This window comes from Pelodiscus sinensis, chromosome 5 (genome assembly GCF_052426305.1).
Source record: "Pelodiscus sinensis isolate ZL-2025 chromosome 5, ASM5242630v1, whole genome shotgun sequence".
NCBI classification, from domain to species: domain Eukaryota; kingdom Metazoa; phylum Chordata; order Testudines; family Trionychidae; genus Pelodiscus; species Pelodiscus sinensis.
The window spans coordinates 103,247,306-103,274,202 of record NC_143056.1 but is presented as its reverse complement, the minus strand read 5'-3'; the positions used below and the strand labels follow the sequence as shown (position 1 = coordinate 103,274,202).

At 44.7% G+C, this 26,897-nt stretch overlaps 1 protein-coding gene across 11 annotated transcripts in view; it reads left to right on the top strand.

Moving 5' to 3' along the window:
* Window positions 1–26,897, top strand: part of MICAL2 (microtubule associated monooxygenase, calponin and LIM domain containing 2) — a 241,759-nt gene that overhangs the window by 191,299 nt on the left and 23,563 nt on the right. For 10 of the 11 annotated variants that reach the window (XM_075927882.2, XM_075927881.2, XM_075927876.2 and 7 more), the window contains 3 exons: window positions 10,540–10,637; window positions 13,024–14,338; window positions 25,323–25,417. In XM_075927882.2, the coding sequence (XP_075783997.2) occupies window positions 10,540–10,637; window positions 13,024–14,338; window positions 25,323–25,417 (1,508 nt within the window). The remainder of the gene's footprint in view (window positions 1–10,539; window positions 10,638–13,023; window positions 14,339–25,322; window positions 25,418–26,897) is intronic. The other variant, XR_012903606.2, reaches the window with a different exon arrangement.

Here is a 26,897-nt window from a genome sequence, read left to right as displayed (position 1 = left end):
GTTTTGTGTTTGTTGGCCTCTTTAGTCTCCTTAGTCCACAGCCTCTTATAATTTACATAGATGAAGTGGACAAAAAAGTTATTATGGTTGAGAAGATATAAGGTTTCAGGCTCAGAAGCGGTTTGGCAAGATGGCTGCATAAGTAAAACCATCACCTCAAGCGAGGGAAGGCCGTGAGGAGTTGGCATTCACACAGTGGGAATTCAGCATGAGTAGAATATTGGGAAATGGATGGGAAACCACTGGAGGTGACAGAGGACAGTGGTGATAAATTCCCATGGTGTAGCTGCCTCACTCTGATCAGAGAGTTCGGAAAACCATGAAAGAGAGGTTTGAAGAGATTTTCAGCATACAGGGGAAGGGAGGTAAAAAGTTCTTCCTGGCTATAACCCAGAAGTAGCCATAAGGAAGACATACAGGAGGATGATGATGATGATTGTGTTTGGGATCAGGAATATGCACAGATGTAAATATAAAAATGAGTAGTCCTGTGGAACCTTGGGGCATGTCTACGTTGCAGTGTTATTTCGGAATAACTCACAAGGTGAGCGTCTAGACAGCAAAACCGTTATTTTGAAATAATTTTGAAATAACGGGCTTCTTATTCCAAATCAGTAACCCCAATTTCATAAGGAATACTGCCTATTTTGAAATAGTTATAGGGTGTGTGTAGACAGTGCAGCTGGGGGTATTTCAAAATAAGTGGCCCGCAAGGCTTCTCACAACCACTCTGTCTACACTGATCAGAACTCTATAGTTCCCTTCCCCGGCATTCCTTAAAGGTGCAGCCACAGAGGAAACTATGGCACAACATGAGCCCTGCTAGCACTGTGCCACACAGCAGCACCCTGCTCTGCCTTCCCTACTCCCATGGCAGACCCAAGCATGCCCTCTGAGCTCCCCACAGCTGCTAGCACAGATACAGTTAGCTCTCAAGCCCCTATCTGGGTGTGGAAGAGGAGGGCTCATCTTGTTCTGGTGCAGAGATCTCGGATCTCATTGAGATCCGGGATCTCCACCCCAGGTGCAGTAATACTGACATCTACGACCATATGGCCAACAGCCTGGGCCAGAAGGGACACATGCACACTCAGGAGCAGTGTGCATGAAAATCAAGGAGCTGAGACAGGCGTACACGAAGGCCAGGGAGCGGTGCTTCCACTCAGAGGCGGCACCTCAGTCATGCCCCTATTATGAACAGCTCCACTGCATCCTGGGACAAGGGTCAGTCCCTTCCCCCACCTCTCCAATATGGACTCTGGGCTGGAGACACCCATCGTCAGCCTCCCAGAGGGCAGGCCCATGGGCATGGATGACAAGGAGGTGGAAGAGAGAGAGGAGGAGGAGGAGGCCAGCACTGACACCACCATGCCCACCAGCCAGGAGTCAGCCTGTCCCTGGAGCTGGTACCCCCCTCCCAGGATGTCGCCAGGGCTCAGACGAGACCGGGAAAGGCCCCTGAGGTGAGTTCCATCACTTTCCCTAGACATTTGCAGTGGCGGGGCTGTGCACCCCTTGCCAAGCCTTTTCGGCCTGGGTGTTGCACTGTAGCCTGTGCACGTGGAGAGCACCAGTCTGGAGCTCTCAGTTGCAATGAGGCTGCCACAAAGGAAACTTTCCCTTCTGCTCGCAGGGTTCCTGCACAGACCCAAGTTACTTCTGACCCCGTAGTGGGCCCCCTTCCCACCATAAGCCACCACTAAGGAGATTGGGGACAGGGACACACAGCATAGACTCATGCCCACACTCTCGGGGCAGCATCCACTCCCATGCAAAGTGTCAAGGTGGAGGACACCGAGTCACTGCCTGGGAAGCCTGCTAGGGGAGAAAAAGGAGGGGATCCCAGTAGCACCCTCCTCGACAAGTAGCATCTGCCGCTCACACACCTCCCACAACCCCCTTCCCCTTCTCCTCCAGCAGGCAGGGATAGAAGTCCTCTCCTTGTGCAACACTGCCACTGCCAGACCTGGTGGGTGCAGCACAGAGGGAAGCCGAGCCGCCCCACTTCCACCCACAGGCTCTGTGCCTGGCCGGCACCTTCCTATACCTGCTTGTCCCTGGGCCGTGTGGGTAATGAGGCTCCCCTGAGACATCTGTGCAACTGCTGGAAAGTGCCCAGTGTCCCAGCCACATATGGCCTTGCTCAAAGCACGTTGCCATCATCTGACCCGGGACCTTTTGGTGCTGGCTCAGGGATTAGGGCTGGGCTTCAAGCACAGTGTCACCTGGGATGACTGTCCTTGTCACTTTTATCCACAGCTGGCCCAGCTGAGAGTGGGGCACAAGCCACACCTCCCACGCCAGCCTCCTGACCCTGTGAGACCCACAGATGCCAGCAACCCTGGGAAGACCCTGAGCCAGAGCACATTGCCTGCCTACATGCCCTGCAGCAGACCCAGAGGTTGTACCTGGAGCCGCGCTGTACCACATGGCAGGAGCTGTCGCAGCAGGCCTGGAGCATGTGCACAGCATACGCCACCACCATTGACTTCCTGGGTCCAGCAGCCACTGCCCCCCCTGAACTCCAGCCCCTGCCCTTCCCCTCCCCCTGTCCTTCTGGCTTTTCCCTCTAACCCACCCCTGTGGCCACCGAGGGACTCTGCACATGAGGCAGTGGGACCACCCAAGGCAGGCACCAATCCCAGTCCCATCCCTGAGCCCCTTCTCCCCAGTCTCATTTACTCCAAATAAAAAAAACTAGTGTATTGGATCAAAACACAGCCTCATTTATTGTATCTGCTGGGGAGGGAAGGGGAAGGAGAGGTGGAAGGGACGATATGGGAGGAGAGTCACACAGGGACAATGCAGAGGCCCCTTTGGAGAGGCCTGGGAGAGAGTCTCATAGCTGGCCCTAGCTGAAACACTCCCTCTGGGCCTCCCGGATATGCACAGCCCCTAGTGGGCCTGTCAGACGGTAGCCATGCATGGCTGTCGAAAGACCCTTGCAAGCTGCTCAGCTTCTGCCCCCTACCCTGGCAGGAACATCTCCCCCTTGTTCTCACATATATTGTGCAGGACACAGCAGGCTGCCAGCACTTGGGGGACAGTCTGCTCGCTGAGGTCCAGCCAGGTGAGGAGACAGTAGAACCTCCCTTTGAGGCAGCTGAAGGCGTCCTCCACAACAACTCAGGCTCTGCTGAGCCTACAATTGAAACTTCCCTTGCTTTGGTCCAGGTGTCCAGTGTAGGGCTTTATAAGCCAGGGGAGCATAGGGTAGGCTGCATCCCCCACTGTGCACGTGGGCATGTTCACGTTCACGTCCCCGACCCTGTGGTACAGTCAGGGAAAAAAGTGCCAGCGTGCATCTTCTGGAAAATGCTGAAGTTCCTTAAGATTCAGGCGTTGTGCACCTTCCCCAGCCACCCAAAGATGATGTTGGTGAAGCAGCCTTGGTGGTCCACGATGGCTTGCAGGACCATGGAGAAGTACCCATTCCGGTTGATATAATCTGATGCCCAGTGGTCGGAGACCTGGATGGGGATGTGGGTGCTGTCAGTTCCCCCCCACATTCCAGTTGGGGAAGGTGGCAAATCTGGTGATTATGGGGTGACTAGATGGCTTTAGGACCACGCCTACCTTGTTATCTCTGTGCTCTTATTTCGGCTTACAGGAGGCTTTCTACTTTTGAGCTGACCGATGAAAATATTCATATGCACACAGTGTAGCACCCCCACGTAGATGGGCAGCATTGTGTGTTTGCAGCATATCCTTTGGATAGCTAGTTGATTGTAGCCAATGATTGTAACTAATGGAAGGTATGCTGCACCAGCTGAGGAGCAAGGGAGAAAGGGTACTACCTGGTCTGCCCTGCACCCCCCAAAATTTTCTTTTAGGGGAGTCTGATTTAGCACTGTTAATGTCAACTGGAGTCATTCCACTGAGGTTAGATCAAGCCTGGCTAGGACCCCAAGCCACACTGGTGGCAAGAGAATTAATAGAGTAGTAGAGCAATTCTTTTAGGTTTCAGTTCTGAACCCAATGATTAATCTTCACCCATCCATGAGGGAGCTTTCCCTTTTCTACTACTAGTCTGCAGTGTGCAAAGCATCTTCCATTAACTGTCTCGCTCAATACTATTGGCACTAGAGTTTTGGCCTATTTAGGAGAAGCATGGTGACTGTGTGTAGCAATAAACCACCTACTTCCACAAACTACTAAAGCGGGGGGGATTCATGCCAGGAGTATGAAATCTGTTAGGGTATGTCTACACTACAAAGTTAATTTGAAATAACAGCAGTTATTTTGAATTAACTTGAATAGCGTCTACACAGGCAAACCGCTATTTCGAAATATATTTGAAATAGTGGAGCCCTTATTTCAAATTTGGTAAACCTCATTCTATGAGGAGTAAATGAGCTATTTGGAATTAAGTGCTGTGTAGACACTTAATTCAAAATAGGGGGTCTACAGCCCTTCCCAGGGAGCCCTGGTGGCCACTCTGGGTACAACCAGGAAAACTTATTCTCCTCTCCCCCAGCTCCCGAGCCATTAAAGGGGTAGACCCTGGCCACAGTGCCTGTGCCAGCTCCAAGCCTGCCAGCCCAGAGCCAGCAGTGGCCACCGGGGCCCCTGACCCAGTGGCCCCAAAACATGAACCAGCAAGCCACTGGCAGCCAGCCCTCCACCGCTCCCCAGGAGCAGTCTGCCAGCTCCCAGGAGCCTGACAGGGGCTGGAGAAGGCAGGCGCTTTCCTGGTCCAGGGTGGAGATCATGGACCTTATTCAGGTTTGGAGGGGATGCCCCCAACTTCCATGATCTCTGCACTAGACGGAGGAACACAGCCGCCTATGGCAGGATAGCTGTCAGCCTGATCACCAAAGGCCACATGCGAACCCGGGAGCAGGTTAGCATGAAGTCAAGTTGGTCTGGCGAGACCCCCCCCAACCCTGCGCCCTGAGCTTCCCCCTTCCCCTTCTTCCCCTGGCTTCCCCCTTCCAGCTCCCTCCTCCCAAGTTTCCCCCTCCCCATTTCCACCCTCTCTCTTCCCCTCTCCCACCTCCTTTTCCCAGTCTCCCCAGAGGTTCATCCCCCTCCCCTCAGTTTTTTTCAAAAACCCCAGTTTCTATTTTTGAAAATGTCTTTTATTTGACATCGGGGGGGGGGGGGGGCTAGATACGGGTAAGTGGAAGGACGTGAGGGAGGAATGGGGCATGAGCCCCTGGTGGGGAGGACCGGATAGGCTCTGAGGGCTCCTCAGGGTGGACACTGTCCCTCAGGGCCTCCTGGATCCTGACAGTCCCCCAATGGACCCCCTAGATGGCAGCCTGCCACAAGTGCAGCCGGGCTGATGGCAACAACCCCACGAGACACACCAGCGTGCCCAGGTGCAGCTCTGGCTCCATGTGGCCGAGTGCTGTGGTGTCCCTAATGTGGGCACTCGGGGCACTCCAAGACAGGACTGCTTTGCTGTCCATCATCGAGGTAGACAAGCAAGCGGGGAACCCTCAGAACTGTCTGTCTGGGGTGGGGGTAGGGTCCCTTTAAGCATGGAGCTCAGTTAGCCTCAGGCAGCAGCCTCACACACTAAGTCCTGTTCTGATGCCTTGCGGGTACTGGTTCCGGCCAGCCTTAACTTCAGTTCAGGGTCTACTCAGTGTGGACGTGCTATTTCGAAATAGCAAAATGCTATTTCGAAATAGTTTTTGTGTATAGATGCGTTATTTCAAATTAACTTAATTCGAATTAACTAGTTCGAATTAAGTTAATTCAAAATAGCACTGTAGTGTAGACATACCCTTAGAAATGGATTTTAGAAAGACAAGGTGGATGAGGTAATGTTTTATTGGGCCGACATCTGTTGATGAAACCAATTTCTGTTTAAGTTTCAAATCCTTATCCAGCCACAGGGAAGGGCCTGGTTTCAGTGTGTGAAATAAATGGTAGCATTTGTCTGTGTTTAGCTGAGCCCTTTTCAAGATATGAAGGTTAGTGCTGCTCCTTCTATGCATATTAAAATGCCTGTTGCCTCCAGAGAATTTATAAAAAAATTATGAAACAAATTCAATCCCCATTTCCCCCTAGGCATCTGTATCTGTGGAGTCTTATGCTTGCTGACAAACAAGAAGGCTTGGTTGGGGCACAAACATGCTTTTGAAAATTAGTAAAAAGTTTTCATAGAAATAATCTTATGACTCTTGCTTCACATGTCCACCAGCCAGATTGCAGGAGTGTATCTCTCTTCTCCCATGCACCCTAGCTTTGGATTATAGTTCCAGTTAGATAGCTCCAGATACCTAAATAGGGGAGTGTTGATGAAACCTGAATAATAAGTAATAATTAACCTGGCAGTCACTGGTGAGTGAACAGGTGGGAGTAGCTGACAGTCATTCATAATCTTGCAGCTGTAGAAGAATCTCGTTCTCCAGCCATGGAACAGCTCACAAATCCCAGGAGAGTAAACTGTCAGGATATTCCATCATTGTGATAGGATAATTCTACCAAACAGGGGAGGTTAATAAACTGACACACATTCCTCCAAAGAGAGGTTCATGACAAGTGAATCACCAGCCCCTCTTGGGGGAAATTCAACAAGGTAACAGTCAACTCTCCAGTGGATCTTGCAATTCACATTTTAGCTCACCCTTCTAGCTTGACAAATCCAGCTTCTTGGGGAATGTGGGCTGGCGAATGGGGAAGTATGACAACATCAGAGCTAAGGGTGCCATCATTTAAAATGTAGCCATTTAAAGCCATTGTTATAAATTGGTTAAGGTTATTAAAGACTTACTCCCTTCCTAACACTTCCCATGTATGTCCTAGCTACCTTAAAACTTGGGACTGTCTTTGAAAACATCCACAAAGAACTTTTTGGCTTTAGTCAATTATGAAGGCAGAACATGAATAAAGACTTAGAACGGGTGGGGGCAAACCCACAGGCTGGATCCTGCCCGCCAAGCCACCAGATCCAGGCCATGGAGGCAGTAGGGAGCCCCAGGCAGACTCCCCTGCTTGCCCCACAGCCCCACATGCCAGAGGGCAGGCGAGAAGATTCAAATGCTATTCCCACCCTTTGCAAATCCCATTGGCCGGTTTCTGGACAGACTACTGGTCAATGGTAGCTATCTGTTTGAATAACAGATAGTCACAAAGCACAACCCTCCTGTTCACTCACTCAAGCACATGGCTGAGCAGCCAGAAACATTTTAAGCTCTGCAAGCCTTTAGCTCTGCAGGTAGGCAGGCTGGTAAGTCTCCTGGGGAGAACCTGCCTCTGGCACCTCAGCCCCTACGTTCCCCAACCCTCTGCCCCACACTCCTGTCCCACTACTCCACATGCACCCATACCACCTCCCAGATCTGCACCCCATCTCCTGCCCAAGATCACAATCCCCTTCTACCCAAGGTCACATCCCAAACCCCTACACCCCAGTTCCCTGCCCTAGGTCACAACCATCTCCTTCACCTAAACTCCCTCCCAGACTCCATTCTTCCTTTTGCACCCCAATCCTTTACCCCAAGCTCCCTTCTGCACCCAACCTACATCCCAGACCCTGCACCTCCTCCATTAATACCATGGAAGAGTGCAGCCCTTGACCACTTTCCAAAATATTAGTAGTGACCCCTCATCAAAAATTATTGTCCACCCCTGAGTTAGAAGAAAAACTTGCCTCCATTGGTCTATGGTTTAAAAATCACACACAGGAAAATGCTTAATCCAGGTTTAAAAAGAAAGAAAGAGAAGGGGAGAAGGCCGGGGGCATTTCTTGATTACAGCTCATTTTCATCTTGTTCTTGATAAACACATTACCTGCTTAATTCAATTTTTTCCTATTAATTTTGCTTTTTCTTTATTCAACCCTTTTGTGTACCTCTGGAAGGAGTCTCTAGAGGGTGCTAAAAGTCTATTGAAGGGAAGCAATGTAATTTGTGAATTTGTCAAAAGCTTAAGCATGCGACTGCAATGTGTAGCAAGACACTTGTCAGCATCCCCTGAGCACACAATAAAGGCCTTTTTCTCTCTCTTGGAGGAACAGTGTGTGACTTTATTTTCTTGTAGAATTTTATACTGGATTATAAGCATCTGTCACTCATCTCAGAAAGAAACCGGTCTCCTTTTCAGTCTTGTCCCCCTAATCATACGTTGTACATTAATTACTTTAAATATATGGTCAAAAGGCCTATTTCAGATGTCCTCAAAGATCCAATGCAGGGAATTGCCTTCTAAATCTGAAGTCCTCTGTCTTTCAGCCATGAGGATTTCCACACTTTATGTGTGTGATGTCTAAAGCGGCCAATTTCATTTTCGCCACCTGAAGAGTCTAGCTATACCCAAAGGATATAGGGTCCAAGTCTGAATACATTGAAGTTGTAGATGCAGGGCCAGTTACTCTGTACACCGGCTGGGATCTCCATTGAGGTCGATGGAGCTATGCCATTTCACGCTCATTGAAGGTCACAACTACACATTGCTTGAACATAGTTTTACCCATTGAATTCTGGGGGAGTCCAGGTGGGACTAGCTTTACAGTGGGACATGGATATGTAGTATCCAGACCCTTAAGGTCTAAGCCTATGACCTTTACTTAACATTACAGTTCTCAGACTATGGGTTGTGACCCTGTTTTAATGGGGTTGCCAGAGACAGCTTTAGGCTTGCTGGAACCCAGGATTAAAGTTGACACCTAAGCCCCACCCCCACCTGGGTCAGTGAGTGGGGCTGGGGCTCAAGCTCAATACCTGTCCCCGGGAGTCATGTGGTAACTTATTTGTCACAGTGTGAAGTTTGAGAAGCCCTGGAGTAGACCCCCTTGAAGAAATTGAATTGTCTCCAGTGTGCTGAACAGTAATACTTGCCTATTTTAGTAAGTGCTCCCCCACCCCCTACTCTAAGCTATACAGACATGCCTGTTTTCTTCATTTACAAGTCTGTTGGCACAGCCCATTCCATATTCTGCTGTTTGACTTCTGTGATCTGGGGATCCATATTTCAATAAACAACATATCTTAGGTTGCAGAGAACAAAAACATTTCCCCTCATTACACATTAAATAAAAGGCTCTTTGACAGCTGCTGTTTCTGTCCCCTGCTGTGATTAATTGGCACCTCCAGGAGCAGTGCTCATCCTGTCAGTCAGGAAGAGCTGCCTGTGGGTTTGACTGAGGAGAACCAGAGGCTCGCTTAGAAGTAGTACCATAATGATAGCTTCTGTAAGTGTCCCGTGAGGGGAAAACAGGCATTCAGAATTGCCTCTTCTACCCAACAAAACATTCTTCCCAGTCATCTGCAGTCCTGTAGCTGTTTTCTGTGCTGTTGGCAGATACGAGTCTATGCAGTTGTATCAAAGGAACCTGACGTCACCACTTGAGTATTTTCCAAGTATCAGAATCATGACAGCCATTTTCCAAAGAATAAACAAGAGCAGCAGCATTGCCTATAAGTATTTCAGAAACTGTATCAGCAACATAGCAGACACAGGATCAATGTATGCACAGCTGTGATGAACTAAAACAAAAGAGGAAATAGGAATTATTTGTATTAAAGTGGTGCCTAAAGGCCACAATTAGATCAAAGGCTCATGCATATGAACAGTAAAAGGAAGCCCAGGCTCTAGGGAGACCATTATTATTATTTGTTCTGATGGAGGATAATTCATTTTGCAGAAGGGTCACTGGAAAGAAAGAACAAAAGATTTCAAAAGTGAAATACGGTGGCTGCCATATTGAACTGATTGGAGGTGGGAGTGGAGGTCTTGATAGTCAATGAGCGAATACATAGTATTGGGATAGCTTGGGAAGGGTCTTGAAAGTAAAGACAAATAGCTTATGTTTGATGTGGTGATCTTATGGACAACTTGATGAATTATTGTGATCCTGGTTACTTTCCAAGCTAAACCATAGAATGCAGTGTGTGTGTGTGTGTGTGTGTGTGTGTGTGTGTGTGTGTGTGTGTGTGTGTGTGTGTGTGTGTGTGTGTGTGTGTGTGTGTGTGTGTGTGTGTGTGTGTGTGTGTGTGTGTGTGTGTGTGTGTGTTTGCCAGAGGCTCAATTTGTACATTTGCAAATATTAAAAGGCACATTGAAGTTACTTATCCTGCAGTTGGCTGCCTGCAGACACAAGTAACTGGCATGCAGTTTTTCACCAGGTCTAATTTGCCCAGAGTTGCTGATTCGGGGTCATAAACCACCCATTTTTATAGCTCCAGAATAGCCGCAACTACTGATCATAGGGATTGTGGGATTGTTTGTAGCCTTATCTCCCAACCATACTTCTCAGTTCTTCCTTGTTGCAATGGATGTCCCTCGTTAAAGCATGCACTGACTTACATATTCAAAGTGACTAGTGATTTTGGATGCCTCGATTTCAGAAGTGACATTTTTGAGAAATGTTGAGCCTTTAAGATGTTTGAAGTTGAACCACAAAGAACTGAGGGCAATTTTGAAAAACTAGATACAGAGAGTGTGTGTGCTCCTCTGCCCATACATGCATTTAGATGAAATCCTTCAGGAATCTTGGACTTCTTCTTACCATACTACTTTAATTGCAAGTTTTATTTAGGTCAAAGTAGTTTGAGCAAAATGTACACCTTTGTTTTCCTTTGGCAGATTTCCCTCTCTTGTACATCAAGAGAGCTGGGCTCCATTCACAGGAGAGCTCTGCCAGATCTCCGAGTGCTCTTGAAGATGATATATCCCAATCACAGGTATGAAGGAAAACTCTTGTTAATAAAAGAAAGGTAGCAAAACAAAACAGTTCAGTCTGTTTCTAAGATACTTTTATGATGCTCATTACTGGGTTTTCTGAGCACCTCATAATCTTTTAAATGTTCTTTTTCTCTGAGCACCCTGCAAGGCAGGGAAGTACTGTTTCCCCCCCTCTTACCCCTCATTTTACAGATGGTGAACTGAGACAGAGGCAAAGGTAAAATTTCCAAAAGCACCTGATGGTGAATGTCCACACTGAATTTTGAAGTGAGCCTCCTGGCGTGGGCTGATAGACATGGCTAATGATCCAAAAACAGATGTGAACACAGCAATTTTATTTGGCAACTTGGGGGGAGCTTGGGGTCCAGGTTTGAGTCTATTGATCTGGGAGCTAGGAAGTTATAGAAACATAATCACAGAGCTAGAAGAGACCTCAGGAGGTTCCCCCAAAAATGCTGAGTAGATTAAATCTATGTGACTTAGGCACTTACGTCCTGTTGTCTTTCAATGGGATCGGGCACCTAAATTACATAGTCACTTATAAAAAAAAAAGTAACATATATAAATTACCCAAGGTCACATGGGTAGTCTGCAGTACAGCAAGGACTTGAATCCATTTCTCCGAAGTCCTAGGTTTGTGTCCTAACCATGGGATTATTAGTTAAACACGTTTTAAAACAATACTTTACTTCAAGGCTCACTCATCAGATTTAATCTTCCACATCTATGGCACTAGTTCCAACACAGTCCAGGGCAATAAGCACAGGAACTGAAGATTTTCTGGGGGACTGATCAGTAAAATGTTCTGGGTGATCTTTCTTCAGGTAACAGCAGCAAAGTCTCCATATTATAAACCTCAACTGCCATGACTTGTACTAACTGGCATACTTGTTAGACATCTAAGCAGAGTGGATTGAATGGGCATTTATTTATTGTCGTTTCTATGGCATTCATCACTGTAATATTTGGGATCCTCACAAATGTTAATTTAGGCATCAAAACGCTTAGCTGTGAGTCAGATGATTATTATTGATCCCATTTTACAGATAGGAAATTGAGGCAAAGAAAGGTTAATAACGTGTCCAAATTCATATGCTACTGAGGTGGGAATAGAAACCCGGATCTCCTGACTATTCAGTTGTGTACCTTAACTACAAGGAACTCTTTCCTCCTCAAAGCATGGAGAATGATATTCTTCACTTCTAAAAGGAAACTTTCAGGTTACAGTTTGGGCATATTGGCTGGACAATGTAGGAATCTTGCAATGATACTGTCTGAATTAGAGATGTGAACGACTAGTCAACTATTTGATAATCAAATGCTTATTGGATAGTCAACAGGATCGTTGACTAGTCCCTCCCCGTCCCCCCTTGCTACCTCTATCAGAAAGAGGCAGCAAGGTGAGAGGAAGAGGTGGGGGTGGTTCAAACAGTGGCACCATGTGGAGCCTGGGGCCAGAATCTGGGCTCCACATGGTGCTGCTACTTTGAAATGCCGCATTTCAAATGCTGGAATACCCAGCTGGCTCGGGCTGCATGTGGCGGCGTCAGAGCGGCAGTGCCGTGTGGAGCCTGGGTTTAGCTGGGGACTCCCACGCTGACCTTGGGCTTCATGCAGCACTGCCAGTTTGAAATGCTGCGGGGAGCCCTGGGACTGTTGCTACATTTCAAAGGGGGAAGCACCCTTATTGACTAATCGAATAGTCAATGCAAATTGTATCGACTATTTGATTAGCCAAATAATCAACATTTTACAACCCTAGTCTGAATTGCAGATAAAGTGAAAGTTTCAAGTATCTAGAACTGTAACTCTGCACAATTTGTACACCGATTTATTAGCGTGTAAATCTATCATATTGCATTTCCCATTTGTTGCTGGATTGCTTGATTCATTCCTGGCTGCACTACACAAAAAACAAGTGCAATATTTCTGAAGCAGCCAGATATGATGCGTCACAGTGTTCTGTGTTTGTTCTAAATGGTGCAGCTGAAATATACAGAAGAGGGTATGTCATCTTTTGTTTGTAGTCCTGAGTGATTCTTTCCAACGAGAATATTGAAGGAAGGACTACTTAAAAAGGGGAAAGATAGCATCCACTTTTAGCACAGATTAATTTTAGGCCAATTTGGAGTACCAATTTACTATTTGTTCTCCATCCTAGATTACAAAAATATAGCTCTTAACAAAGGGAGAATAGAAAACAATATTTCTGCTTACTGGATGTTTGTGTGTGTGTATACATGTGCACACATATACCTGTACATATTCAGGTGTATTTGGGACAGTCTATTTTGACATGAATTATTTTAAAATTCGGCCTAAATAAAAATAGGATTAATTATATTTTTCTACCACTTATATAAACATTTCATATATTCTATACAGTTGACATCTCATAACAAACCACCAGAAATTACAAGAGGACTTTTCAAATCTTCTATCCCAGTGTTTCAAAGAAAGGCAAAAGCCAAAGAGACACCTGAAGAAATCTGTCGATATGTGCCCCATTACCCACTGCAGAACAGTGTTACAGAATCTCCATTGATGCATTCTGGAAATGTTCCTTCAGTTGCTGATGTACATAAAGATGAAAATGGTAACAAGGAATATAATTTGGATAACCTGAAAGAGAGAGAAGAATGTACCACCAGAACAAGGGACTTCAGCAGAAAAAATACAGATTTGTCTTCTCTAGACCCAGAAAAAAATGAAAGAAGCCCAAGACAGTGGAGAGAACAGCCTGACCTAGAAATAAAAAAACAGATAAAGAACAAGTTAATGCTTGATGTAGAGCAGCAATCCAAATTACTTGATTTGAGAAATGCAGATTTAAATGGAACAAAACTGGAATATCAAAGCCAAGGAATGCTAGAAATTTCAGAATGGAAGGATATTGATGGTAATAGGAGAAAAGACATATCCAAGCAATCCAATCTTTCTTTGCCTCTTCCATTTGCAAATGATGCTTTGCCAAATTCATCAGCAGACACAAAAGAAATTCTAAAGAGTTCAGACAGTTTTGTAGAAGAATGTCTGTCTAGCCATCCAAAATCACCATTGAGACTAATTGCCAATGCAATAAAGAGATCAGTTCTAGAACCCCTTGTCTCTCATTCAGAAAGCACAAAAAAGACTCCAGACAGTAACGCCAACCTTACTTCAGAACATAACTTTTTCAGTTCCTCCAATACTTTAGGTCACACTGTACCTTCAAGGGAAAATAACAGCAATAGAGAACATGATGTACAGTCACAAGAATCTAATGTACTAGACACTCAACACTTAGTCACAAACCCATCTAGTCTCTCCACAGAGGCTTTGTTTCCAGTTTCCAGTTTGCATACAGGTTTCTCCAAAGCTGCTGTTAGGCCTCAAAATTCATCTGATGAGAAAATGGATGATGTGCCCAGACTCCTAGAAAAGTTTAATCTTGAAGAGACTCCACTGACAGCCTCCACTGATGACTTATGTATTTGTAACCAGGAGAATCTTTTTTCATCTCTAAGGCTCAAGAACAAAATTTCCAAGGATATCCTTGGAGTTCCTGCACAAATGAATGATATGTGCTTGGTCTTCAGTAACTTTACTCCTCAAATGGATGAAAAGGAAAAGAACCACTCCTTAAAGTCATCTGTGTGCTTCCGTACCAACTTCCCCCACCCAAAAGTGCTAAATAATTCTTCCACCGATGAGGACTCAGGTAAATGGAATTGTTCATTTTAAATATTATAATTTTAAGTTTAATTATATACATATGCATTAATTATTTTAAACATTCTTTTCCTTTTATTTTTATTTTACGTTATAAACTTGTTTATTTTGAAGTTATGCTATTTAATGTTTCTTAAATTAAACTTAATGTGAATTAAGAATGTTGATTGAAACTTGGAAGATGATTGAAGCATTTAAGAGGAGAAAAACGTACTGCTAGGCAGGGAGCCAGAGGTCCAGGCTCAAGTCTGGCTCTCTGCTCCTTTGTGTTCAGACATGACTGGGATAAACACAATATAAATATTGAGATCAATGACAGATGGGATGGAAAGTTCTCTAGAGCAAGGGCTGGCAACATTTTTAAACCAAAAAGCCAAACTACATCAAAATTAAGAACAAATGGTCAACAAAATCCATGTAAGAATGCCTGTTTGCATGACTGAAACTATACAACTTAATATTATTGATAATTGACATGCTGATTAATAATAGTGTAAATGAAACACTGAACTCACAGACTTTATTTAATGGGACTTCTACTGCTGCAGCTTTTCACACATTTCTTTGAAGTTTACATCATAACTGGTCAAATTCAGATTCATGCACGCATTCAAGTCACATGAGTAATTACATGTTTTTTAAATTTTGAATTTTTTCATTTTAATTTAAAAAGTTGCATGCATTTTGGGAATGACAAAAGAGCCATATTTGGTTCCATACTGAGGCATATTTCGCTTGAGAGCCATAGGTTGCAGACCCCTGCTCTGTAGGCTAACTGAAGAGTAATGGTTGCCATGATGTTAAATGATCAGTTATAGGAGAGATAAGTAGGCAAAGTTAAAAGCTTAGGAGAGGAAGGCAAATATCCCACAGTGGGAAAGGAGTAGGGAAATACCAATTATTTATGTGAAATCATGGTCTGACTAAGATTGCTATTGAAAAACTTTAAAAACAACAACAACATGGTCTGTAGCACTTTATAGACTAACAAAACATGTAGATGGGATCATGAGCTTTTGTGGGCACAGCCCACTTCTTCAGATGACCAGAGTGTTGGAAGTCCAGATCCAAGGATAAGTAGGGGAAGAAGGAAGGGAGGGAGAAGGAAAAAAAATTGAAGGGGAGGAAGAAAAAAAGACCATGAGTAGATAAGCTTCAGAGGGGTAGTCAAGTGAGTCTGTAACAGGAAAAACTTAAAAAACAACAAACAGTTTAGTAGCATCTTAAAGACTGAGTAGTTATAAGAAGCTGATAACCCTTCCTCCTTCCCTTATTTACCTTTGGATCTGGACTTCCAACACTCTGGTCATCTGAAGAAGTGGGCTGTGCCCACAAAAGCTCATGATCCCATCTACATGTTTTGTTAGTCTATAAAGTGCTACTAGACTGTTTGTTGTTTTTTTAGTTTTTCCTATTACAGACTAACTCGGCTACCCCTCTGAAGATGTTGCTATTGAATGCTATCAACTTAGTTGAAAACATAGGAATTTAATTCTATTTCATTGAGTATCCTGTTCGTGACAGAGGTTGGCACCAGACACTTCAGAAGAAGATGCAAGAAACCCCCTGTGGATAATTATGGAGTAATCTGCCTATTAGGGAGGGTTTTTTTCTAATCATCAGCCTTGGGGAATGAAAACTATCCCATAAGTACATTGTATATTGTGTAAAAAGCATTGGCTCTTATTAGTGTTAAAGTTTTTGCTTTTCAATGTTATTGAATGTCCTTCTGTACAAAAGAAGATAAATTAGTGTGAAAATGGAGGTACCGTTAAATATTAGTGTTTTATTTAAAGATTATACTTTGTAATAATGGCCCGTTAGGGTGCAGTAACTTGATGGCAAAATTGCATTTCACTGCAGTTCGAGACAGATTCAGCTGCAGGTTGACTCTGTTGCCACCAAGGGAAGGGAAAACAGCCCTTGGGAATGTGATGCTATTAGTATTTTAGAAGCTGGGTTAGCTGCATTGCTCTGAAGCAGGCTCACTTGCACTGTTAGTTTTGGTTGAGCTTTCATCCTCTTCTTCTCATGGTGCTTAGGTAGAAGCAGAATTACTGACCAAGCACCATGAGGACTGAGGGGAATAATAGAATGGTGGGAATAAATAGGAAAGTTCTGACAATGTTGCACCAAGACCATGATCTGGAGTTCCTGTTTAGGGAAATTTGCAATAGAAACTCCAGATTTTCTCCGTTCCCTTTTCTTATAATTTTTGTCCATGTTATCTCCTGCCTTGATGCACTGAGTCTAAAATCAAAATGTTTATAAGAAGACCATAGCAATATAAACATTCCAATTATGGCCTCAGGAGTGATATGAAGTGTCTTTAAAACTAGGACAGGAGAAAGAGAGAGACACTGTAGCCACAGTACTATGTGTTGACCCAATGTGGTCTCAACATAGCCATAAATATTGAGAGTTGACCCTTCATGAAAGATAGTTTTGCTTTTAGCATATTGAAACTCTCTTTGCATTTCAGATGTTCTCCTTGGAAGTACAGCATGATTAAACGAAGTTTGAAATATACTTAAATCTAGTGAATCCATAAAATTCATTTGATCCAAACCAGATTTATTATGTTAAAACTGATCCAGCATTTAAATAGTTCCCACAAAGGGCTAATTCCAACAGGTGTGGAAACCCCCTGAAGTCAGGATTTGATCCTAGATCATCTCTTACTCGTGGAAAACAAAAAACAAGGTTAGAAGTGAGGAAAGCCCTCCAAATGTTCCCCTTTTAAAATAGAAGAAGAAAATAAACTTATGCTTAGAATACCCTTCTTCCCTCCCCCTCTCCCCCCATGCAAAGTCAATTTCACCCTAAGGCCTGTGATCACTAAAGAGATCTTAAATTCCTAAAATAAAGCTTAAGTGAGAGTCTGGTAGATAACAGACTTTGAACTTGCCCTATGCATAGCAGTGAATTTCACCTATAGTGGGCTCACAAGCACTGAAACCTTTTAGTGTGGTGGTGGTGGTGTTGCATTACTGTGGAACTATTTTGACATAGTGATGGAGCTAAAAAGCAGCCTGGGTCCTTGCATGCAAATGAATTTACCAAATATCCCAGTAGTCTGTGGAAATTTCATCTTTTGTGCTTTCTCAGTTAATAGCATTTGAACCTACCTGTACCCGCTTTAATCGGTTAATTGAGTAAACATAATATTTTAACTAGTTAAGCAAATAAACAGGATTTTACATCCCTAGTCAGAGCAGGGATTTGGCTCTGAATAGCCAAGTCCCAGGTTCACACAGTAACCCCTGGACCATCCTTCTTCTCTGTCATCTTTCCTTTCTATCATCTGCTTCTCAGTTCCAATCTCTGATTGGTTTATTGACTTGGCACCCTGTGACTGGTATGTTAGATGCTGGATTATGTAGGTTTCTCTTAGAGGAAGTGCCACTGATTAGCTCCAGCAGCCTTTTAAAATATGCAGTGGTAGACACTCATTCAGAAAGCTAATGTATTAATACAGTGCTCGTTTGTAAAATAGTTAAACTCTGCTCTCTGTCCATCTGTTTGTGCCGCTGTCATTACTGTGATAACTTAACACTCTTATGAGGCCAAGAAGAGCAACCACATACCATGTAATCGGTGTATGGTATTCTCCCATCAAACTTCCCATCAAACCCCACCCCACCACATTTTGAAGTTGAACATATGCCAGTTTTCTATACTTGCATTGAAAAGGTCTGATTTTTCCGGAGGGAACCAGTTCCCTAGACCTAAATATTATGGGTGGGATTTTCAAAGGTACTCTGCTATGGCCCAGCTGTTCCCAGTGACTTCTTTGGAAACAGAGTTGGTCAATGCTGAGTGCCATTGAAAATCTCACCTGTTGTTGCCAGTGTGTAAGGAACTGGACAGTGAAGAAATTATTATCTTGTACCTGATGTTATCATGGATGCTGCACTGGGATAGAGTCTCCAGCATTAAAAATGGACATTTTCTGACAGTAATCATACCCTGAAGCATCTTTTGTGATAGCGTCAAATTCAAACAATGCACAAATTGCTACTGAATCTCTTGGATTTGGCCATTGTAATTCAGGTATGACCACATGTTCTCCCAGTCAAGCTTCCTGTACTTGTTAGAGGGAGAAGATTGAGGGAGTGTTAATAGAGCTGCAATAAGTTTGTTTGCTGAATCAGTATTTGCTGACGTGACAAACTGTTCTTGAATTGCAAGTCTTGGTTTTTTTAGCCAGGGATAAGTTATGGTAAAGCAGAACGTTTAATTGAAGAAGGAATTCGAGTCTGGAGTATTTCAGGAATGTAATTCCCTCTCCTGATGTGTGTGGATGAAAGAGAAAGTGTGAAAGTCCAACTCAATAGGAATGAAGGAGTGATTTCAAAGAGTTTTATTGTCTTAGGAAAAAAATATCATGGATTACAGACCCTCTTTACAGTTCTCAGCGATTATTGCTTGTACTAGTTTGAAATGGTCTTGAAGATCAGGCATTAATAGTTACATCAACGTAAGAACTTATTGCCAAAAGTTACAAAATTCCAGTGTAATTTTTTGTTCAACTTAACACCGTTGAAAGCCTGAAGGACAAACACTGCCCCCATTTCAGCTCCCATGCAGACTTACAGAACTTACATTTCAGAAGGCCAGTGCCCTGATAGAGAGAATATCATATTGACTATAGAAGGCTTTTCCTCAAGCTCAACATGAGACTGAAATTCTTCTGACCTTGGGAAGTTTTTTATTACTATTTGCTTGAGATATTACTCTTGAAATTGCATTTTACATCAGGTGGGTGATTGAAAAGTTAAATCTGTCCTATCGTAAAAGAAAATGGCAAAGAAAAAACATTTAGTCGAGCTTTGAACGGCTGTCTCTGTACTTTTATGCTTTAAAAGGAAGATGGAACCTTTAACAGGAACCGTGCATCCCATGGAGGCAAAGCTCCATTGCACAGCGCCAGGGCCATCCTGAGGAGGGTGTGGGGCCTGGGGCAGGCTCCACTCCCAGCCTTGCTCCTTTCCTTCACCACGCCCCACCCTTGCTCTGCCCCCACTCTGCTCCACCCCGTCTCCCCTTCGCCCCAGCAATTCACCATGGAGGATTACAGGGGCCTGACACAGAAGCAGCAGAGGTCACTCCCCTGCACTCACCATGCAGGTGGCAGAAGCCAGCACAGCCTGCTCTGCCACGTCACCCTTTCCTGGCTCACTACACCCACTTCTCCATGGTGGGAGGAAGCAGAGTGCCTTGGGGCTGGGTGCTCTGCTTCCTGCTGCCGCAGAGAAGTCGAGTGCAGCAGGCTGGCGGGCCATTCCGGCTCACTTTGCCTGCATAGTGTGTTACCCTGCACCAGGCTTCTGAAATCTCTTGGGTCCCTCCCATCCATAGGATGGTTAGGGTGTCTACCGTAAGCCCCCCAAAATGCTGGGCCAGCCGTGGCCACCCCGATTCATCCTAAGGACAGGATGTCTCTGCATAGGGCACAGGCCAAAAGCGCTGAGTTCTAATCCTGGTTCTGTCATTTGCCCTGTTGTAGACGGTGCACAACCAACCTACAGTGCCATCTTCAGTGACCCATCCGTAGGGTCCCCCCTAAGCAGGGACTGGGGGAGGCTCAAGGTCTTTTCCAACTATTCTCTCATCTAAGTGAAGACTCCTGGTGTCTTGGAGTGGGTAGGAGAGACTGGGCCCAACGTCTCCATCAGAGTTTGTTCCAGGTTAATGGTGGGCAGCTAAGCTCAATGGAGTATAGCCACAAGGGGGACTCAGAGAGCCATGGCCCACACAGTTTGCATCCAAGCCCACCCTCTGCCAGCCTGCCTGGAGCTCCAGCTGGGGAATAGGATTGGGTCTCGGGCAGCATTCCCTCTAAGACTTTCTAACCATGTGTGGAGTGGGTTTTGGCTTGTGCACCCATACTGAGGTCATGCGCACTGGTTTGGATGTGTGGCACCGTGGCACCCAAGTTATTAACACACACACACACATTCCCAGCTGCCGGAGCAGATCCCCCTCTCCCTCACACACACACACACACACACACACACACACACACACACACACACCCGCCATGCGGCATGTCCCAATCCTGGCCGCCGGAGCAGACACGCTGTCCCGCCATGCAGCTTCCCTGCCATGAGGCTGCTGCAGGTCCTGGCTCCCCACGCCAGTGGCTCCCTCATCATGCCCTCTCCACACTCCCTCACTGTGCGGCTCTCCACAGGAGATGGGAGGGGAAAAATTTGTTGTGCATGGTCACTCAGGCGCGCACCTTAGCGGCACTCTAGTCTTGGAGTGTATCCCTCTCCTGGGCTCGAGCGCCATGCAGGCAGCAGAACAGGACAGGTCCCTGCACGCAGGCCCCGCTCTCTGAGTGCATCCTTCGGTGCCCTAGCCAGAGTTTCCATTCCCCCAACACAGCTGGTTGGGGGAGAGGTGGCCCCATCCCTCCTGTCCTGTCCCTCCATCCTCCCTTCTTGCCCACCCACCCTGAAGTCAGCGCCCCACCTAGGGGTCCCTTCTGGCTACACCACTGATGCCCAATACCATGGTGTGCTAAGCTGTTGCCTCCCACATTCCGGACCACTTCATATCATAGTCTCCTTTAGCTTCCAAAGTAAATCATTTCAATGGAGACCCTGCCCCACGCTCAGCCATGTGCCTCTGCTTGGTGGGCTTCCACACGTCTGTGTAGAGTCCTCAGGCAATGGGTTGCTGGGCTGTATTTTCCCCCTCTGAGCAGCCACTGCTCCCTTCTGCTGTATGTTCTGAACTGCTCTGCACACCTGTTGGCCTCCAGCTTTTGCAGGCTTTGTAAGTGTGGCTGGGTGGAATCACCTGGGCCCAGAGCTGTTCCCTAGCTCTTTGCTCCCCAATGTGGTGTCTGTCTACTCCCTCACGTTTGGAGGCACCTAGGATGACTTTCCCATTTCTCCTCTTGCAAAATGGGGATACTCACAAATGCCATAAAGTACATTAAGATTTATGGGAAGCTATAGAAATGCTCTGTAGTTTTCTATTGTCACAGGATGACATGTTACAACATCACCATCACTAATTAGTGTTGAGTATTCTTCTTTGGCTCAACTACTTTTCTGCCTTCAGAAGCCCCGATCAAGAACTTTTACATGAAGGCCAATGAGAGTTATCAGTTAGCTGCCTGGTGTCTTCTAATAATATTCCTGGAAAGGCTGGACTGTGTGCAGATGGTTTAATTTGGTTTTCCAAGCAGAATGCAAGACATTCCAGAATACATACGGTGACAGACATTGTAAGGACCATACTATTAATCCATTTACTTAAGGACACTGATTTCTTCTTCCTCTTGTTATGGCCTTTGTCCTAAACCCTTTGGGAAGTGAATGATTCTGCCTCATCCCAAAACCAACTCCTGAGTCAGAGTCCCTTGAGAAGGAGGCAGGTGCTCTTCTCTCACAGGAGGCTGTTTATCCTCTAGAACTTGTAATCTTTGTAAATCATTGATGTGACTCAGAGGAGGCTAGTGGAAAGCAAGAATTCATTCCAACTCAAGAAAAAACAGTTGTGATTGTGTTGCCAGCCCCACCTGGAACTCTTGTAAAGTTTAAAAAAAATTGTTTTTTGTATTTTATTTCCATGACTGTGTGATTAGAAGCCATTTACTGGAGAAACTTGGTAAATAACAGAGAAAACAAAATCAAGTGAAACCATCAGAAGAAATGTGACTGCGAATCAGATCCCAGCTCCGAATTGATTCCGTTTTACCCGTTCTGGCCGCTGCCTTAGAGCATGTCCGTGAATAACATAAAGCTGGCACAATGGCTGTACACTGGGGCTGGCAAAGTAACCACATCTCAGTATGGGAATTGTATAGAGGACCATAAATGCTCACAAAATTGGGGGTTGAGGTCAGAGGTAAAAGGAATTTAACATTTCTTACAGGTACTGTCCTATTGCAATCTGGGTCCCTGCCAGCTCTTTCAATAGCTCATTGCTGGCTTTTGCCACAGCTCAACCAGATCTTGTTGGAGCTGTGCACGAGGGTGCACCCACTTACTTCCACCTGTCTGTAATGTAGGAGTTTGGGGTACAGAAGGGTGCTCCAGGATAGGGTGGAGGAGTTTGAGAGGCAAGAAAGGGATCAGAGGTGGTAAAGGTGGTTGGGGTGCGCTTCCCAGCCAATGGGAGCTACAGAGCTGGTACTTGAGGTGGGAGCACTGTGTGGAGCCCCCTGTTTGCTCCTGCATCTGGGAGCCACTGCACATGTGGAGCAGGGCAAGACAAGCCCTTGACCCTGCTTCTCAGCTGGAGCACAGTAGCAAGGCAAGCTTCTGGCCATGCTCCCTGGCAGGTGCTTGAGGGCTGGTTTAAATGGTCCAACAGGCCAGATGTGGCCCATGGGCCATAGTTTGCCCACACCTGCTTGACCATCCATGGCTGGCCCTGCAGTGCTCCAGACAGGTGGTGGGGACCTTTCAATCAGAACTGGCAATTCTGATCAGCCCCAAACAGGTTATTCCAGCTGGTGCAATTAGCTCCTCTCTGACTTGGACCCAGTCCTCTCCTAGCTCAAAAGACAGGGTGGGGAGTGGGATGCTCCATGCTTAGGGGATAGCTTGGGTAGGCTGGGGGTGTGGTCTTGTGTCTTTCAGAACGCTGACAGTGAAACAACTTCTGGGCTCTGGACAGCTCCTTCTCTTTTTTAGGGGTAACTGCTTGTCTTGACCTGCGTAGCTCCTGGAAATCTTATGAGGACCAATTCTGCTCCCAATTACACTTTACTGAGATTAGGGGTTTGGTGAGAAGCCAACAGTTATTAATCAACATGATTAATGTTGATGTAAACGAGGCTGGGTCTCCACTAGTGAGCTTACAGCAGTGCCATTGTACTGATGGAGCTGTACCCATGTAAAAGCTCTTGTATGACTGTCCTATGCACACAAGAGAGAGCACTCCCATCAACATAATTACACACACACACCCATGAGCAGTAGGAGTGGCATTTTGCACACTACCACTTATGACAGTGTAAATTACAGCACTCTGGGAGGCCTGTTTTTTTGCACCCTTGAGCAATATGTTGTACCTCTGAGCAATGGGCTTAAACTGCAGCAAGGGAGGTTTAGGTTGGACATTAGGAAAAACTTCCTGTCTGGATGGTTAAATACTGGAATAAGTTGCCTAAGGAGGTTGTGGAATCTGCATCTCTGGCGATATTTAAGAGCCGGTTGGATAGACCTCTATCAGGGATGGTCTAGACCAGTGTTTCTCAACCTTTTTTTTTTTTTAAATAAAGTATCACCTTTTTTTAAAAAGAAATTAAGTACCCTCTTTAAAATATATATATATATATATATATATATATATATATATATATATATATATATATATATATATATAAAAGTGCCCCCAATACCTACAGTTTTCAGACACACCGTTTTTTTCTACCATTGCAACACATTTGTTTAAACAAGTTCATTGTAGCCAGGCGGGTGATGACATTTTTGGGTATAAAAGTACAAAAATAATAAAGTGTTATAAAACTTAAAACAAAAATTCAGTTTTCTCCAAATTTCAGTTGTGTTGAGGTACCCCCCAGACTTCTCTCAAGTACCCCTAATGGTACTCATACCACTGGTTGAGAAACACTGATCTAGAATGGAGCCTGGTCCTTCTGTGAGGGCAGCGGACTGGACTCGATGACCTCTTGGGTCCCTTCCAGTTTTAGTGTTCTGTGATTATATATTTTGCTAACCAAAGTAGTAGTGTAAGCGTGACCTTACTGGGAGTAGAATTTGGCCCTTCCTATCATTTAGTTATTTTTCTGGAATGAACATATTTCAGTGACTTTAATTTTAAAATCAATTTTGAGACAAATTAATTCTGTTCCTGCAGGGTTTAGATTTGCAGCTAAACAAATGAGAAGAGGAAGGGAAACTTACAGTGAGGGGAATGGAAAGTAATCATATTCCAAGTAAAACTTGCATTCATATGCTGAATTATAGAAAATCAAGAGTTACCTGGAAAATGCTGATCACTTTAAATTATGTGTACTTCCAAGATGCAGCCCTGTCCAGATGTTAATCATTAACTCTGCAGCAGGTTGAAGTGCAGAGACAGATGTTCCTGGAGCAGTTTTATTTTCTCAAACAAAGAGAATAAAGATATGAATTAGACAAATAAATTGAGAAGAACCAATTCAAATGTTTACAGCTGGCTAGAACAAGACTCTGGTGAAATAGGCATAATAACATTATAGTTTAATATACTTTAATTTGCATCCCTAAGTGCATGGTTTTTTTCCAATGATATCTTTTGAATTTCCCTCGGAGTGTATTGTTGTGATGTATAGATTTTCCTGACCTATTATGGCATTTTAATCAACAGTTCAATGATGTGATAATATTCTTAAGACAGAAAAATAAAACTGACATTTGTTTAGACATAATTAATGAAATATTTATGTTGCATGAGAGTATGTGATAAAACCTTGTTCTTAGTCCATTTGCTTCTGATTACATTTGTGATTTTTTTATATGACCAGACATTCTGACGCCAGCTATTTTACACTGAGCAGATGTCATGTAGTAAAAATGGGTGCCAGATGCTAGAAGCCACATAAGGGTAATTTGTTTAAGAGCTGGCTCAGACTTTTTGCATTCAATTACACAGCATGGTGAGTCTTACACAATCATTTAAGTAATATGGCTAACTTCAGATATGCCTTTTAATAACAGATTTTCTTTTTGAATGAATTTTGAGCATCATGCTAGATGGTGTTTAAGGAATTAATTGATGGATATGTAATACTGGTATGTTTTAAAAAGAATTCCAAAATAACAGGCAACCAAGGCATTGGAGAGTGGCCAAAAATGTAATTAACACAGTCAGCCAATTTTCAAATTGCTGTTAGGTGCAACCTAATAAAGCTCAGGGCAGGTGCACTGTGCAAGTGGCTAGGATGAATGTCCATATGTCTCAAGGGAAAATATTTTCTGCTTGCCTTTGTTCCTGTATTTTAGGCTCTGAACACCTATCTGTCAAAAAACAAGTGGTTGTATGTTGTTGTTCTTCCTCTGATGGTGAATTTGAACACAAGCCTCCATTAGTGCTCAAGGTAAACTTTACTTAGAAATAAAAAGGAGCTTTTGCTGTTACATTATACTTAAGATTTGTATGACTCTGGCTTTAAACTAGAAGTTTTGGGAGAGTGGTGACCTGTAGACCTAATATGTAATGGATAGAACAGCATCAGGTTTCTTTCCCAAAGACAGGTACCAGAATTCCTTGCACCTGACAGAATCCCCCTCCTCTCCAGGTTCTAAGAGCTCTGACAGAGATGAATTTAATTTGAAAAAACAAACATGCTTAACATAAACCTCTCTGAAGCTGCATTTTTAAATGGTTTTAATATATAGCCCAACCAACAAACCATTGAAAGAATTAAAACAAACAGATGCAGATTTCTCTAGAGGGACCACCACTTCATTAAAAAAGAACTACAAGCAGATTGCATGACAAATGTTATATTTATTCTAATCAGAAATATTAAATGAGCTTTGCAGCCCCATCAAAAAATTATACCCCCCCCAAATGCCTACTGTGTATTGGACTCATATTGGTCCAGCTGTGTTTCTTTATCTAATAGAAAGTAAGAGTGCTGAAATCCCAATGAAGTTTTGATCGTTTGTTATTTGAACGGAGAGAGATACTGTAGGCTGAAAAGCTCATCAGAGACTTGTTTACCCTTTGTCTGTAAGTGGAGGGGCATCGGTAAGTGGGATCCGTAGATGGCCCTAACTAGAGAGGTTGGTTGGGCTAGGAGTTGGCATTTTGAACAGTTTTTTTTTTTTTTTTTTTATAATTAAACAAATGAATGTTGATACAGGTTGGACCTCTCTGGTCTGGCACAATCCCCGAACAAGGGAGTTTGTCAGGCCAGGGGAGATCAGGGCTCTGGCTGTCAGCCCTGCTGTCAGCCCCAGCCCACCAGCAGGCTGCCACTGCTCCTCCCTCTGTACTGGACTCCCAGACAACAGCCAGTGGGGCTCACTGATCCAATGGCTGGCTGGTCCAGCAACATCTGTGGTCCTGACCAGGGAGGTTCAACTTCTAGCACACTGCAATCCACAATGGTGAGCTGAGGTTAAATCAGGCTTGGAATAACCAGCACCAGAAGGCCCCAAATCTAATATTGCATTTCCACAGGGATCACAACATTTTGAAATGCAAAGATCTGACACTCTTTGGGGTTACCCAAGGCATCTAGGGTATTTCCCAGCCACCTGCTCAGAGCAGAAGAGAGCCCTGGGGAACACTCCCCAGCCACTAGCTGCTGGCAACATAGGTGCTTTGCTCCATGCTCTGGGAGCCCTGCTCTTTCCTCCTGCAGGCTAGTAGTTTATACACATCACTGGAGTGCCCAGTCCCCTGTCTTCTGCACATCTGCAATTCATGTGTCCTTACCTGCTGCCTCAGTGTTCACTGGTTTCACTTCAGTTTGACACACTCCTTAGCACAAGGCACTTAAACTTCAATTTGGTTTCACTATTGACAAGTCCATTTAACAGAGCTTGAGATACAAATTCAAACAGCAG